Source organism: Pteropus alecto, unplaced genomic scaffold, assembly GCF_000325575.1.
Source record: "Pteropus alecto unplaced genomic scaffold, ASM32557v1 scaffold385, whole genome shotgun sequence".
Taxonomy (NCBI): Eukaryota; Metazoa; Chordata; class Mammalia; order Chiroptera; family Pteropodidae; genus Pteropus; species Pteropus alecto.
The window spans coordinates 854,863-871,274 of NW_006436543.1; the positions used below are offsets into that span (position 1 = coordinate 854,863).

Here is a 16,412-nt window from a genome sequence, read left to right on the forward strand (position 1 = left end):
AGGAGAACTTATTAGCTTCAGGAGGCATCGATGGTTGAAAGTACAATCAGGATTGTACTTCTATCATCAAAAATATTCAGATTGAATGTCAGTGGAATTTATCAGAGTCTCCTTTGTATTGAGGTCCTTGAAACACCCTGGTTTTTATTTAGAGGAAAATAATTGGGAAGGTTGTTTAATTGAGGGCAGGAATAGGAAAGGATTTAGATGAGACAGGATTGTCTATGAGTTGGTAATTGTTGGTAATTGTTGAGTCTGAGTGAAAGTTTTCTACCTTTGTATATTTTGAAATTTTTTATAATTAAAAGAAAAGTAAAAACGACCTTATCTACTATAATCACCTATCATCACCCACGTTTTCAGGAAGAAAGTAGTTCAGTCTAAAATCAGGAAAACAAATGGGGTTTCTTTTGTGAAATTCAGACCCATGTAAGTATTTCATTCTTTCCTGTAGCCTTCCTGGGCAGAATCTAGTTAACAAGTCTTTTATATCATGCCTAATATCCAGATAAAGAAAACCATATTAATTTGAAGTTAGTTTTATGATATTTGACTGAAAATGGAAATACACAAATGATATTAGATTTCATTTTTTCCACTTCATTCATGATCCATCTCCCATGAGAGGCTACTTTCTAACTTTATAGTCTTAAGAAGTAACCAATGCTATTTGTAGAAATAACCTTAGTATCTTTTGCTCACTCAGCATGTGACGTTTAGAGAAGATGTTTGATCTTTCATTTATTCTTCCTGCATTATTCATCATGTAAGAGAGTCAGATTTATGTCTGGTTTAATCTCAGTCTAATCTGGCTCGTAGATGAGAAATAATGTTACAGATTTAAAAATACTGAGGAATATAGTATACTGTTTTCAGTTTCTAAAATTGAGATGTCTTAGTTTAACCTTTATCTTTTTGTTACAAAGAATCAATCCAGAAAAACTTATAGATGTCCAGAAAAAATTGGAATCATTTTTAGCTCAAGATCAAGATTTAAAAGAAAGAGCTCAAAGGGTAAGTCATTTTTGAATTGGATACCTTTGTTGTAATGGAGCATATAATAAAGTTAAATTCCATCATTTTCTGCTACCTCTGGTTTTCATGGTAATGCTTCAGATATTCAAGCAGTATAATTTTCAGATTAGTTTATCCTTTAACTTTAAAAAAATCATATATTTCTTATAGTAATCTGGGAAAATGTCTATTACTTATACATAGAAAATCCTCTTCAAGATGATTTTCAAATACATAGAGGCCTGATTTCTAATATACTTAAAAAAGTTACCAACTTTTGATTTCTTCAGTAAAGTTACTCTTAACTCCTGATCGTACTTTATTGACTGTGAGATTAATATCTCTTCTTATATTAGGTTTAATTTCTAGAAAGCATAACACTTTTGCTAAATTGTCTTTAGGAATGAGATTTTAATCTATAAATATGACTTAATGTTCTCAAATTACTTTTCTGGACTTAGAAATCCTCTCAATTAGCAAATACACAAACAAGTGTTTTAATTAAACATATATTTTAGTCCTTAGAGTACCCAACAGTAGATTCTTTAGAAAGGAAGATATGAAATTAATTTTCATTGTGCTTACAGCTATCCAATCTTTGAATTGACGAATATTTGAATCTCTGATATAAAGCTCTTTGTTTTCACCACTCTTTTACTTATATTGTAGTTAGGAGATCTACATATGATATCTACTTTTGCACTTACCATAACACATCAACAATGAGTTAGAAAGTAGGGATTTAGAGGTTGGATCCTATTTCAGCAGATAGAGGAAGTGGGAGGAAGAAAATAGAGGGGCTATGGAAAGGGCATCCTAAGTAGATAGAAGAGTCTGGGCAGAAAAACAGTCAGTTAGGCTTTTATGTTATGGTTTTAAAACCAGATATTTTCAGCAAAGAGGTTTTATTTAAAGAGATCTTATAAAAATTAACTTATATTTTATCAAATTATCATCACTGTGCTAAAAGTTGAATGCTTACTATGTGCTATGCACTTTGCCGTGACATGACTCTTATGTGTGACAGTTTGTGCATTGTTATTTTAATATTCCCAACAACCTGTGAGGTAGGTGATATTGATTTGATTTTATAGATGAGTAAATAGTACCTTGACAAAATTAAAAATTGTCTAGGGTCACATAGTTATTAAGTGGCAGACCTGAGATGCAAATTCAGGCCCTGCTTTCTTCAGAACTTCCATGATACTTAAGGAGAAATTGAATCTACAATATAAGAAAATCAAATAATGAACTATGCAGGACTTCTATAAGCTCACTTCACCTGAAATCTAATGAAAAGGGACTTTAAACAAATTTTTTTTTCTTAAAATTTTTGGGCATGTATTTGGGCTTGCAAACATTTGTGTGCATGTTTTGTCAGGCAGACATACTTTAGCTAGGATTTAAATTGTTGTAGAAGTTTTGGAAATAATAAGCAAATTTAAAAATAATATACATGAATTCTATTATGTTGTGACTTATTGCATACCTAGGAGGTCATTTAATTATGAGTTGGGAAATATGAAATATTGGAAGGATATTGTTTCACTGGTTTGTGCATGCAACAGATGAACCATCCAGGATGAAGATTATAGCACACTGAAATAAATGATGTGCTTTATTGGGTTTCACGCATGATTTAGCAGAATGGCTAACTGTATTGCCAGCAGCAGCAAGCTATCTAGTTTCATATAAGTTATTTTCTACCTTTTGATTATAATCTGGATAGAACAAAAACAATAAGTAACTGGGGTGATTTCTTGTGGATGACTGTAGGGGAAAAAAATTATCCTTGACCTGGAACCATTATTCCTGTGTAGACAGGGAAAATGGTTTGAAGATTAGTGTAAATGTCTTGAAGAAAAGATTAGTATAGAGTTAGAAAAAATGTGAAGTTTATAAATACACAAATGGGAATTAGATATACTTTACAAAAAGTAATTTTAAAATTAAAAAATAAAAATACTTAGATGTTTCATGATCTTTGTTGCCTGCTTATTTTACAAACTGACAAAGGGTCAGGACCATGTTTAAATTTTGGTTTGTTTAGGTCTTGCCATCAAGATATTATTATTTTTTTTTTTTAAAACACAAAAACACAAGTTGATGACAAATTTCTTGAAATTATAATGATGGCGAATTATGATAGAAAAGGAAAAGCTTTAGGAATAAAACTCCTGTCATGACTTTATTAGCTTAATTAAATACAGTAAAATCTATTTTGCTGGAAAACTTGTCCTTTGACTACTACAGTAATAATTATAACTGAACTAGGATTTATTGGTACTTACTTGTGTATATTCCAGAAAATGTGCCTGTATATTCTACATATTTTCTCATTTAATTCTCGTAATACTCTAAGTAGAAAGTGCTATTATCTCTGTTTGATAGATGAGGGAACTGACAGGGAAACAAACTTGCTCAGTTAGTAAGCTCTGGAGCTCAGATTATCATCCATGTTGTTCCAAAACTATGTTTTTTCCCGTCATGCCATGTTGCAAATGAATGATATTAACTTCTTGAATAGCTTTTTGAGAAGATAATATTCTCTAAGTTGGCTTAATGAAACCAAATTTAAAGTCTTTTTTAATATTACAATTTTAAAAAGGTAGGTTTTTTGTTTTTGTGGAAAAATTATTTTTCAGATTTTTCATTACTGTTGAATTTATCTGTTTAGTTAATTTTCTTTTATCTTGCTTTAAATCCATTTTCTCTTTCTGACTATTATGTCATTTAAACTTACTTTTACAGTGTTTTGTCTCCTACATACGTTCAGTGTATCTGATGAAGGATAAAGAAATATTTGATGTGAGCAAGTTACCTATACCTGAATATGCCCTGTAAGTATTCATATTATCGTTTTGTGAATCTTAAAAGTTAGAGAGAACTTCTTTGAAGCTTGGTTCTCTGACAAGCCTAGTTTAAACCACTCTGCCTAATGTTAAGAGATGAGATGCAGAGAAAAAGATTCTGTAATCTGTGGAAAACTTGTTGAGTGTTCAGTTCTTGTCAGGAAGAAGTTTCTTACTTGTTTAAATTCCTCTAAGTTATACAGGCAGCTTCCTATAGTTTGGTCTTGAAGGAGATGGAGAGCAACTGATAAGCATTCTTTGAAATCTTTTAGTGTCTGCAGCCCTCTTATTGTCTGAAACGCTGGCCTGGATTACTGTAGACAGTTATTTTTATGCGTTGGATACAGGTCTCTTCATCAATTCTTCTCTCATTTTAGATTGGTTTCCCATACTATTTATTTCCTGAATATTCTTTGTGTCTTGGCATTTCTTACAGGTACTCGCAGTTACTGTGGCAAAATGTTCCTGTTTAGTAACTGAGATTACTATTATATGAAAATGGAACTCTTGGTCTTGTTTTGGCTTAGTATTTGAAGGATATTTTTCTAATCTTTTTAGCTATGAAAGAGGAATGTTCTTTTTTTAATGGGCTCCTATCTGTGGGAAAAGCATTGAAAAATCAATAGAAGCACCTTTGAGGTTAATCATACTTTGAATTTCATCATGAAGTTTCCTAGTCTGTGATGAAATATGTACTTGCAAGGCAGGGTTTGTATATTTGGCCTGTTCTCCACAAATTTGTGCACCTTTACCTTTAAATTGAGTCTAATAAAAACTTGTATCTCAGTGAGCTGCTGCTTTCTATTCTTCATATTAGATTACAAATTTAGTATAACAAATAATTTGTCAGTTTTAACATTTTAGAAACATTTAATTTTCTACGTAACAGAGTAAGGCCACTGACCTTCTGGGTAATTGATGGAAAACCACATGCCATCGATAACACGTTTTTGTTCATTTATATGTTTATGTACCAGTCACTAATTTTACCATTTCTGAATGTGAATCATGGTTTAGGTTATTAGCTGATTTTTTGCTCGATGAAGAAGTTCAGTCCTGGTTTTTTTGAGTGACTTAGCTGAGATATTAGCAAATAGGAGAGGCACAGATCCTTAAACACTGCAAGGCCATATTTAGGGGATATTTTATTGCCCTGGATCCCAGTAAATCTCATCTGTTTATAGTTGAAGACCTTTGCTTTTTATTGGTGATGCTTAGAGAAGGCAGAAAGTTCTGAGCCTAAATTATTGCTATAGTTTAATTTGGTGTTTTCAGTTACTTTTTGTGGATGTTTAGGTGTATAGTTTCCTTGATCTTTAATTTCTTTTAGAAATCCTTGATACCTAAAGCAGTGCTATGTATGTAGGATATAATAAAGGTTTGAAAATTATTTTACTAAAGAAACATGTTTTGAATCTCCAATAATTGTATAGTTCTTTGTGCTAGGTGTTAAAATTATAGACTTATAGTATGTACTCTCACCTTAAAGGAGCTCCAAGTTTTAATAGTTGATAAAGACATATAAATGTAATTGTTATACATGGAAAGAAATACTCTGATGAATATGAGTTCGTGATATAACTCATAGCCCCCATAACAGTAATAATGACAAGTGTTCATTCAATATGCCTGTGTCAGGCACTGTTTTAAGTGCATTGCATGTATGAACTCATTTTTATAACAACCCTATGATGCAGGTACTTTTATCATGCCATTTTGCAAATGAGAGAACCGAGGTATGAGAGGTCCATCAATCACACAACTAGTAGGTGACAGAGGCAGGACTTGAACCTTAACAGTCCTATTTCTGAATCTGAACTTTACCGTTATACCTTTTAGTTTCTATGAATCATGTTTGATAGGAAAAGGCAGTGTGATCCGTGTTGTAATGTTGGCTATTTGTTCTAGCAGGCCTTGCTTTAAGAGTTTATTTCTAATCCATCAGTGGAACTAGAAGCTGGGAAAGACATGATCATAAGTGAATTTTGATCTTAGAAGTAGAAAATTTTTCTTTTTTTGACCTCCGGTTTAAAAATCCTTTTTTATAGAAGTTATTATGTCATATTATGTGTCTCAGAAGGAAGAACGATGATACTGGAATTTCTTCTTTGCAGAGAACTATATTTTGTCCTTTCATAGCCATGTCATTTCCAGCTGTAGTATTTACATTTTACAAAGTGTTTTCATATAGTTATACATCAGATCTCTGTAACAACTGTGAGATAGACCTGGTAAGTATTGTGATCCTATGTTTGTGAAGTGAGGCTGACAGAGTTAAACTGGAAATAGGCAGATCTAGTATTTGAACCATTTCTTTGTTTCTGGTCTCATGCTCTTTATGTTAACCTCTTAATGAAAAATGGGGTATCTTTAATATTTTCTGACAGGTATTCAGTATATTTTGGCTTGCTTTTTGGATCATCTAACCTGCCAGAATTTTATATCTCAGAGGAACACTTTCTTTGGGAAAAAAGCTCTAAAAATAAACCTCAGCTCTTGAGAAACTGTTTCATAATACCCATAAACACACCATCAGTATATTGAGATAACTATTTTCATTTGCCCATGTTTAAGGTCTCTTGGTCTTGCTGTGGCACCACGGGTAAGATTTCTTCAGAAAATGCAGAAACAACCCACCAGAGAGTTGGTAGTGAGCCAAGATAATAAAGTAAGTGAGCCAAGAGCTCCCTCCCTCACCAATGATGAAGTGGAAGAATTTAGAGCCTACTTCAATGAGAAAATGTCCATCCTTCAGAAAGGTGGGAAAAGAGCAGAAGGGACAGAGGATGGACTGGCTAATGGCATTAGTGATGAGGAAGAAGAGAAGGAAGATGAAGAAGAAATAGAAGAGAAACTGGGAAAAGGAAAAGAGTCTCAACCTCAATTCGTCCCTAGCACTGATGAGTCATGGAAGAACAAGGAAACTGCTATACACTTCTTGGACAGAGCTGATGATGAGGAGGAGGATGATGATGGACTTGATGCTGATTTCTTAAAGGTGAAGCGGCACAATGTGTTTGGGTTGGACCTTAAAGAGAATAAAGCATTACAGGTAAGCGTACTCCCTGTGGAGTGTCTTCTGTTATTTCCCACCACTTCTTACTGTGTTCTGCTTTTTGCTTTTGGGGAACTATGGGAAAGCAAGAACTAAGAGAAATTTGTAGAATGACTTTCTTTGCAGTGAATTGTCCCTCTGTCTCCATATTTAGAGATGGCATAGGTGCCAAAGAATTCTCATTATTCATAACTTTGGGAACTCTAAAGGGTTGACAGCTTGAATCTTCTCATTTACTGGTATTCTGATGCATGTTTTTATGTAGCCAGAGTCATGATTATAACATTAAGGAAGGTAATGGGGTGCTATGGTTTATGGTGAGATGATCCTTCATTGTGAGTCTTAATATACTACTTTCTGATTTAAATCATTACAAATGTTCCTTACAACAATTTAATCTCTCTAAACATGAATTTCACTTTTAATGAGACATTTGCATTTGGGCACCAATCCAGTATCTTAAATTGAAAGCCAGCACTTCTTTTTAAAGGCTACTTAGGAAGATTTATTATAAGCTTTATGTAGATCCTTTGTTTCTCTGTAGGTACCTGGTAGGAGGAGCAAAAGAGTTAGCACCTGCTTTCTGGGGTTATATTAGGTACACAGTAAATGTGTCCCCTCCCCCTTTTCTTATTTCCCTTCTTATTTGTATGCCTGTTATTCTTGATCATTTCTTTAAAGAGAATTGAATAAAAAATGAAGCCAAACTCTTATTCTTTATACAATGTTTAATAAAATTCTAAGACTCAGAATATACTAAATTTTGAGCCATGAAATTTGGATAGATAATTCTTTAACTAAATAAAAATTTTAGGAAGGTAGCAAACATACTTTTTGAGTACTTAATTATATTAGGAAATATTTAAACATTATCTCATTCAGTCCTTGACTAACTATGAGGTAGGTACTATCTCATTATACAGGTAAGGGGAAAATACTGAGACACAGACAGTAAAATGGTGAGGTGCAGAACTTGATACTGGCAAAGCTGGAATTTGAATCTAGGCATTCTGACTGGTATCCATGTTCCTGACTAATAATCTGGTTTTTGAAGTCTGGTTTATCTTTTTTTTTTTTTTTTATAATGTACTTTGTGTCATATCTGACAAATCTGTGGTTACTCTAAAGTCACAAATATTTTCTCCTAGAGGTTTTATAGTTTACCATTTAAATTTAGGGTGAGGATTCATTTCAACTTAATTTTTGTGTATGGGGTGAGGTAAAGGTTGAGAATTTTTTTTCTTGTATGGATGTCTAATAGGACCAGTACCATTTGTTGAATACTGTGCTTTTTCCATGTAGTTACCTGACCTTTTGTTGAAAGTTAATTGACCATGTATGTGTAGGTCTCAATTCTGTCTATACAGCTGTCCTTTCACCAGTAACACCCATCCTGATGATGTAATTTTATAGTAAATCGCAAGTCGGGTAGCGTGAGTCTTCCAACTTGATATTTTAAAGTTTTTTTTGGAGATTTTTGGACCATTTCATTTCTATGAAAGTTTTTTAATCAGCTGGTTAATTTTTACAAAAACCCCACTGGTATCTTCATCGAAATTGCATTGAATCTATAAATCTATTTGGGGAGAATTTACATCAATATTGAGTTTTCTGATTCATGAATATGACATATCTTTTCATCTATTTAGGCCTTCTTTAATGTCTTTTAACATTGCTTTATAGTTTTAAGCATGTACATCTTGCACATATTTTTTCTATTCATCTCAACTATTTCACAGTTTTAAATGGTATATTGTAAATGGTACTTTTAAAATTTTAATTTTCAATTCTGTTGCGAGTATGTAGAAATACAATTAAGTTTTGTATACCCGTCATTCTAAACTGACGTGGTAGTTCCAGTGGCTTTTTTTTGGAGATTCTTTGCGATTTTCTCTGCAGATGGTCATGGTTTTTGTGAATAAAGATGGTTTCTGGTTTCGTTTCTTTCTTTCCAATCTGTGTGCCTTTTATTTCATTTTCTTACTCAGTGGTAAGAGTGGACATTGTTGTCTTGTTCCTGATCTTACAGAGGGGAAACACATTCAGTCTTTGACCATTATGTCTGATGTTAGTTACAGGTTTTTATAAATACCTTTATCAAGTTGAGAAAGATTCATTCTGTTAGTTGGGTTAGTGTTTTTATCAGAAATGGACAGTGAATTGTCAGATGATTTTTGGTAGCTATTAAAGGGAACATATAGTTGTTCAGTTGATTTTCTAGCTTTGAACCAACCTTAAATTCCTGTGATTAATTTCACTTCATTATGATATGTTTTCCTGTACCTATTGAAGGATTCCATTTGTTAATATTTTGTTAAGGGTCTTGGCTTCAGTGTTCATGAGGGATATTGGCTTGTAGTTTTCTTGTAATGACTGACTTTGGAAAGATGACACATTTTAAAAGCTTTTGATGCATTTTGTCAAACTATCCTACAGAGAGGTCATATTGATCATTGTCCCACCGGTTTTGTATGTCAGTGCCAATTTACTCATACCAACGCTGAATATTAACAAGTTTTTACTGTTTTTACTGCCAATTGGAATCAGTTTATTGATGACTTCTTTCAAGTCATTTGTCTGTACCTCTTGGGTCATGATTTTGATCATCTTCTAAATTTGGCAGACCTGTTGCTGCTGTGCAAAAGAGGTGTTCCGAGGTGTTCCAAATCTGATTGTTGCATTTTTTAGTAAAACCAACACAGAATGGATGAAGCAAATAACCACGGTAGTCTTAACATCAACGTGAGTTTCAGTCCTGGTCTGCCATTTTTGACCATGGAGCACATTTTGTCACAGGTAAGATCCATGCCATGGAAATTAGGCAGTTTTAGCACTAAATATCCTCAGTAATTAGCTTGAATTTTCTAAATGCAACTTCATCATTCTGTAGATAAGCTAGCCTCACTTCAAAAACATGACCCTTGAGACCATCAGATGTGATTTTGATTCCTAAAGTTCTATGACTAGTGTTTTCCCAATATTTCTTATGCTGAGCAATGCTGGTGCTTTCACATCATACCAGTCTATCTTAGAAAATGGGTCAGCCACTTTCTTCTCGGCTCCCTTTTTGCTGCCTTTTGTAAGGCATTTGTTCTTGCTGATCGCCACAGTGCTGCTGCTCAGAGAGCCAAAAGGCCATCTTTTTGATTCTTTATCATGTTGTCAGGCATTTGGTTTTGAGTGTGATTTTTGCATTCACAATCTCAGTTGGCTTCCCATTTTAGCCTTCATTTCTTGCATTTTATATTTTAGTGTTGTATTGCAGCCATCACTCACCACAGGCTTTTTTTTTTATTACCTATTTTTAAGGATAGGCCTATAAAATAATGAGAACCAAATGAACTATACACAGAATGGGAAATAATACTTTAATTTACACATGTAAATGAATGTATTCCCCTTGGGAAACTAAGAGTTTTTTCAGACTGCTGGCTTTGTTCAAATATTTTTGTTTCTGTTCCAGGACAACAAGTCGGACACCTAAGCAAACTAGTTTCATTATATATATATTATAGGCTATTCTGTTTGTCTTTTGTTGTTGTTTCTTTAATTTTTATTTTTCAAGTATAGTTGATATTCAGTATTATTTTAAATTAGTTTCAGGTGGACAGCATAATGGTTAGACATTTATATAATTTACGAAGTAATCCTCCGATTAGTCTAGTATCCACCTGGCACTATACACAGTTATTACAATATTATCGACTATATTCCCTATGCTGTACTTCATATCCTTATGACTATTTTGTAACTACCAATTTGTACTTCTTAATCCCTTCACCTTTTCCATCTAACCTCCAGCCCCCTTCCCATCTGGCTATCACCAGTTTGTTCTCTTCATCTATGAGTCTGTTTTAATATTTTGTTTGTTTATTTTGTTCTTTAGATTCCATATGTAAGTGAAATTGTATGGAATTTGTCTTTCTTTGTCTGACTTATTTCACTTAGCATAATACCCTCTCGATCTATTCATGTTACAAATGGTAAGATTTCATTTTTTTAATGGCTGAGTGATATTCCATTGTATATATGTACCACAACTTCTTTATCCAATTGTTTATTCATGGGCATTTGGGTTGCTTCCAATATCTTGGCTATTGTAAATAGCGCTGCAGTGTACACTGGGGTGCATGCTATTCTGTTTGTCTTGATTATCTTTTTCTTTTGCCCTCTTGTAAAAGGGAGAGGATTTGTGAAACTCATTTGAGTCTTGGAACCAGTGGGAACACATTGGATTAAAGATTACTTGGAAATTATTAATAATCATATCATTATCGATAAAATATTTGGTGTTTTATCATGTACCAAATACTTTCCTTGTAAGCTCATTTTGTCATCTGCCTGACAAGAAAGGCAGATATACTTAACATTTTCCAAAGTTTCAGTGGTAGAGTTAGTACAAACCCATCTCTGATGCCAAATCACATTCTTTCTACTCTATTCTGTTGCCTACCATAATTTGTGTGGTTTTCCTGTGTCAATGTAATTGACAACATTATAAATAATTTTGGTCTATCAATTGTGTGCAGATACTTGAAATACAGAATTGATATGTTTACTTCTTTAGACTTGGGCATGAATGGAGAAATAGGTACTGAGTGCCAGGTGCAAGCAATGTATTCTGGAAGACTGCTTTGTTCTTTTCTATTTGACAGGATCAAGGCATTGACAAAGAAAGATTTCCTTAGCAATAGAGAGGGAATTCTGAGTGATGGAGAAATAAGAGAGATGAGTAGGAGAGAGCCCAGCTGGGGTGATCACGCACTAAGGCAGTAAGAGAAGGTTGGTTGACATCCCACCATTGGGAAGAGACTTATGTTTTGGCTAGTTTTATTGGCTCTTGGATATCTAGAAAGTTGACCTGCAGGGAAACTGTTAGGAGTGTGCATATATAATTAAAATGATTAAATTAAAAATGATTTTATTACCTTTTCTTAAATATGAAAGCATATACTTTTGTCTTCCACATTTTATAATTGTTTAGAAACGAGACTGATAGGTGGATTCTATTTTAGCTCAGTGTCCTTTTAAAGCTTTCTTAACAGTAAACATCGGTCAGTTTTAATTAAGATTTGAAAGATACTCATAGATTATTCTTTGTAACTTGGAGTCGATTCTATATTCTGTTTACATTGAATCTTATGTTTTTGCACAAAATTCTTAGTGTTCTAAGAACTCACTGTTGGTAAAGCATAGATTAGCTAACATTATTATTATTATTTGTAAGTGTTTTCTCATGAAACTATTCTAAGTTCTAAATCAAGATTCTGAAATATGGGAACCTGGGATTTTTCTGCCTCTTGTCTCTTTGTTTTTTTCTTTTTCCCCTTTCTCCTTCCCACTTTTCCACCTCCTCTTCTAGCAGCAATTACTGAGTGCCTACTAGGTGCCAGGGACAGTGCTAGGTACTTAGTAAGTTTTAGAGGCTTATACTTTAGTTAACATAGCAAATTATTAAATCAGAATTTTAGTATGGAATCCCAGGTTTCTATTCATTTATTCATTCATAAAACCAACTATTTTAAAGCTCTAATATTGGCACTGCAGTAGAGAAAATGTCCCAGGGGAAGTACTTTTAAAAATGGATAGGAATTAATAGGAAGGGGTAAAAGCATTCTAAACAAAGAGAACAGAACGAGTAAAATCATGGCCACAAGAAAGTATGTGTTTAGTACAGGGAGCTATTTATGGTATAATGTTCAGTAGTTAGCCTTTCTGAACCTTAGTGCCTCTCCCTGTAAAATGGGGCCAATAACAGTGGCTGTGTTGGCAGAGTTATTGTGATAATTAGAAATAGAAAGCACCCAGCACAGTTTGTGTACACAGAAGGAGCATAGTTAACATTAGCTATTATTTCCACTTGATAAAGTATAATAGGAACATTTAGGTAAGAGAGTGATAAAGCTTTGCCAGTGCCATGGCCAGGCAATATCTGAGATAGTTGGTAAATAATTAGGCCCTTTTCTGAATCTGTACCCATTGTAGAAAGAAAAAGTGATGCATTTCATTTACTTCAAGTGTAGTAGTAGGAAAGAAATTTGCTTTTATGATTATAGCATAGTTGATAGAGCATTTTTCACATTGTCAGTGTCTTGCATTGATCTGAAGAGTGCTAAACTGTACACTGATATCATAGATTCAGTTGACATCACAGCCAAATATTTATGGAGAGTTTATACTTTGATATAATCAGACCATATTAGGCAAACACAGTGCCCTGTAGAAATAAATCGATTGTCAATAGAACCAAAAAGATATTAACAGCAGATAATTATTTCACATTAATCATTAAATAAAATTGATTATAAGTGTATTTTTTTCTGGTGGAGTTCTCTGGTTAACTGGCAACATCCTGTGGATACTAAAACTGTACAGTATATTTCTTGAAGGTATTATATGGAAGATATTGGCTTATGGATATTGCTTCTATTTTTAAGACTGTCGATTTAGAAATGGATATTGGAGAATGTAATGTCCTTGTTTGGGGAGCAATTAGGCATGCTGATGAACTGTTTTAGGAGCGTGTTGGTTTAGCACTCTTTTATCCCCATATTATTTGATTTAAAATGGGAATGAACTGTGGTAGCTTATTTCCAGAAATTTTTTGTAGGCAGTTATATTTTTGTATAAGAAGTATTAGGAAGTGATGAACATCTGTCGGTTTTCTGTAATCTGCCACGCACTTTGAATATGGTATCTCATTTCTTACCACAACCTTGTGCAGTATTACCTCCCTACCCCCATTCCCCCTTTTGCTGGTTAAGGAACAGGCTTTCAAAGGTTTGATTACCTGCCTGCTGTTCTAGTTAGTGAAGTGGCAACATTGGCATTTGTACCTAGGCCTGTCTTACTTGAGCCTCATTATGATTGTGCTTTTTTTGATTTCTGTCATTTTTACATTTAGCAGTGTCTTTTGGTGTTCTTTTTTACTTCCCACTAGCACTGCCACTATTCTGACCCCATACCTTATCACCTCAGACTTGGCTTAGGATAAACCTCATAATTGGTCCTCACTGTTCTTCTAACTTATCATCCTGCAAATCTCTGTCATGTTAATATTTAGTATTTTTTTCATGTAGTTGACCTTCCATGCTTCCCTTTAGTTCATCGTCTCACTTGGGTTTGTAAGGCATCCCCTACTCTATCACACTACCAGCTCATTCTTCTCAGTATGAGTTTCCACTTACACTGAAGGGATTCCTTCTTAGAAAATTCTCACCGTGCCAGCATTTCACATCTTATCTATCTTTCAAAAACACAGTGCTGATCTTGCTTCTTCTTTGAAAGCCTTTCTTTCCTTTTTAATCCCATCAACATTGGGATTCCAATTGTCTCTTTTTGCTAGCATTTTTCTCATTTCATAATATACCTACACAAATGTCTTAATTTCTGTTTCTCTTATACCTGGCGATTACTGAAATTGTCATTACCTTTGTGTGCAAGGGTCTTATATAATATATTGCTCAGTTAAATTAAATAGAAGGGCGAGCTCTTTAAAGTAAAACCCAGGAACCAAGATTACCATACTCTCAATTTTTGGTACCATTAAGTAGAGCAACAGTGGGATGACCTTAAATGTTGAGTAGTTGAAGTAGACTTGATATGCATGTTCTCTTTTCTCACATATGCCTTTTCTTTTTCTTGCATCCTGTGCTTTATTCTTAAGTTGTAATTTAAACTTCATTCCAATTCAGAAGGAATAGTAATCTGTGACTTGAAACTTAGATGTACATACTTAATCGCTATATATTTTCTTCCTTCCTTATTTAAGTTTTATATGCAAGTGATTTCCTGAGGATGTAAATTCACATTGGAAAGCTAAAAGCTTTGGCTTGATGTTTATTCTTTCATATGCTGGATCATTTTTGTATAACAAATATTTTGGCTTGTTTTCTTTCATTTTCTACTTTTATATACGCAATATTTAAAGTATCTGCTGACTACTGAATTTTCTAATGACCTACTTTTATAGCCTAACTTTCAGAAACTTTATTTATCATGGGATGTTTATCTTCATTTTAAGGTAAAGTAGAGGTATTGAAAGAAATATGAAATAGGGACAGGTTGTTCTTGAGAGTCCTATAAGTTGCTTTTGAACTTGACTATTAGGATAATCAGAAATAAGCACCTTTTCAAAGTTATCAACAAGTGCTTGTTTATATTTATAGCTCTAACAAATATAACTATAGAGAATTTAGGCTAATATGGTAGGCCCTCTGCTTATGAACCGGTTAGTTTCCAATATGTTCTTCATAAGACCCTTTGTTCTTGAGTTTAAGGAATTAGTATAATGTGTATTTACCTAAAGCTTTTTAATGGAAGTACTGTATTTGTGGGAACACTGGATTAAACTCTTTATGTTTTTTTTAACTCTCTTGAATTTTTCCAAACATATTTTTGTTTTGACTTTGTTCTTTTCAATATATATTTTTGACAGCTTCAAAGATACATGCTGAATTTAAGTCCAAGGTAGCAGCTGAAACTAGTGCCATCTGTTGGTGATAGGCAGAGTTACATCACATTTTCTTTGATGGAGAGCTTTGTTTGTTACCATGGAAGTTTACATTTTAGGTGAAAATAGAGGCTTATTAAATGAAGGCTTCACGAGATTTTTAGAAGAGTTGACTTATTCAGCAACATTTTCTACATTTTCTAAGTGTCAGGCAGTGAGAACATTGATAACATTCTCTGTCCACACGGAGCTTAAATTCTAATGGGGGAAGATGGACCAAAAATAGGACGTGTGCTGTGGGAAAATGAAGCAGAGGAAGGGGAAGTCAGAATTCAGGGGGTGAAGTGTTGGAATTTCAAATAGAATGGTCAGAGGTGACTCCCTGGGAGTATGTAAGGCACTCTTCTACCATTGCCGATTAAGACTTTTAGAGGTTTAAGTACTGAAAAGATTGTTGTGCTCTTTCTACCCATATATAATTTGAAACAAAAAGAATACTAAATTTAAAACAAGAGTCTTCAAGTTATTTATTCCATTATGGCCACTTCATTGCTTTTGTTGAAATATATTATCTCAAAAACATTTTGTCTTAAAGTATTCCAGCTTTGCTGGTGCCCTGAGCATGTGTGTGATTTGCTGGTTGGTTAATTGAGCATGAGTGCCATGCCAGGTAGGGAGAATATAAAGAGAATTCAGATCCTCCTGGGAGCTGATGCTCTAAAGTTAATTGGCAATTCAGTACAGTTCAGTGGGAACAGGATGCCTGCATATTAAGAAAGGCCTATTTTTTCATTAAAAGTAAAGCCTAAGTATAAACTATATACTTATGAGCATACTAATTTCATGATGTTTAAATTTTAAGTCTTTCGGGCAGCGTTTCTCAAGCTGCATTTGCTGAAGGGCTAATGTTCTAATTTTCAATCCATGGCAGACGAGTAATGTTTAGTAAAACTCATTAAAGAGAGAGTTCTAAAAAAGTGAAATGAACCCCTCTTTGTTCTTCTGGCTCTTTTCTCTACCTTTTTTGTTGCCTTCTCTT

General features: G+C 33.7%; 1 protein-coding gene across 1 annotated transcript in view; it reads left to right on the plus strand.

Annotated features, from left to right (window-relative positions):
- Positions 1-16,412, plus strand: part of DDX10 (DEAD-box helicase 10) — a 230,211-nt gene that overhangs the window by 43,881 nt on the left and 169,918 nt on the right. The window contains exons 11-13 of the mRNA XM_006913434.3: positions 927-1,014; positions 3,766-3,854; positions 6,441-6,918. Coding sequence (XP_006913496.1) covers positions 927-1,014; positions 3,766-3,854; positions 6,441-6,918 — 655 coding nt within the window. The remainder of the gene's footprint in view (positions 1-926; positions 1,015-3,765; positions 3,855-6,440; positions 6,919-16,412) is intronic.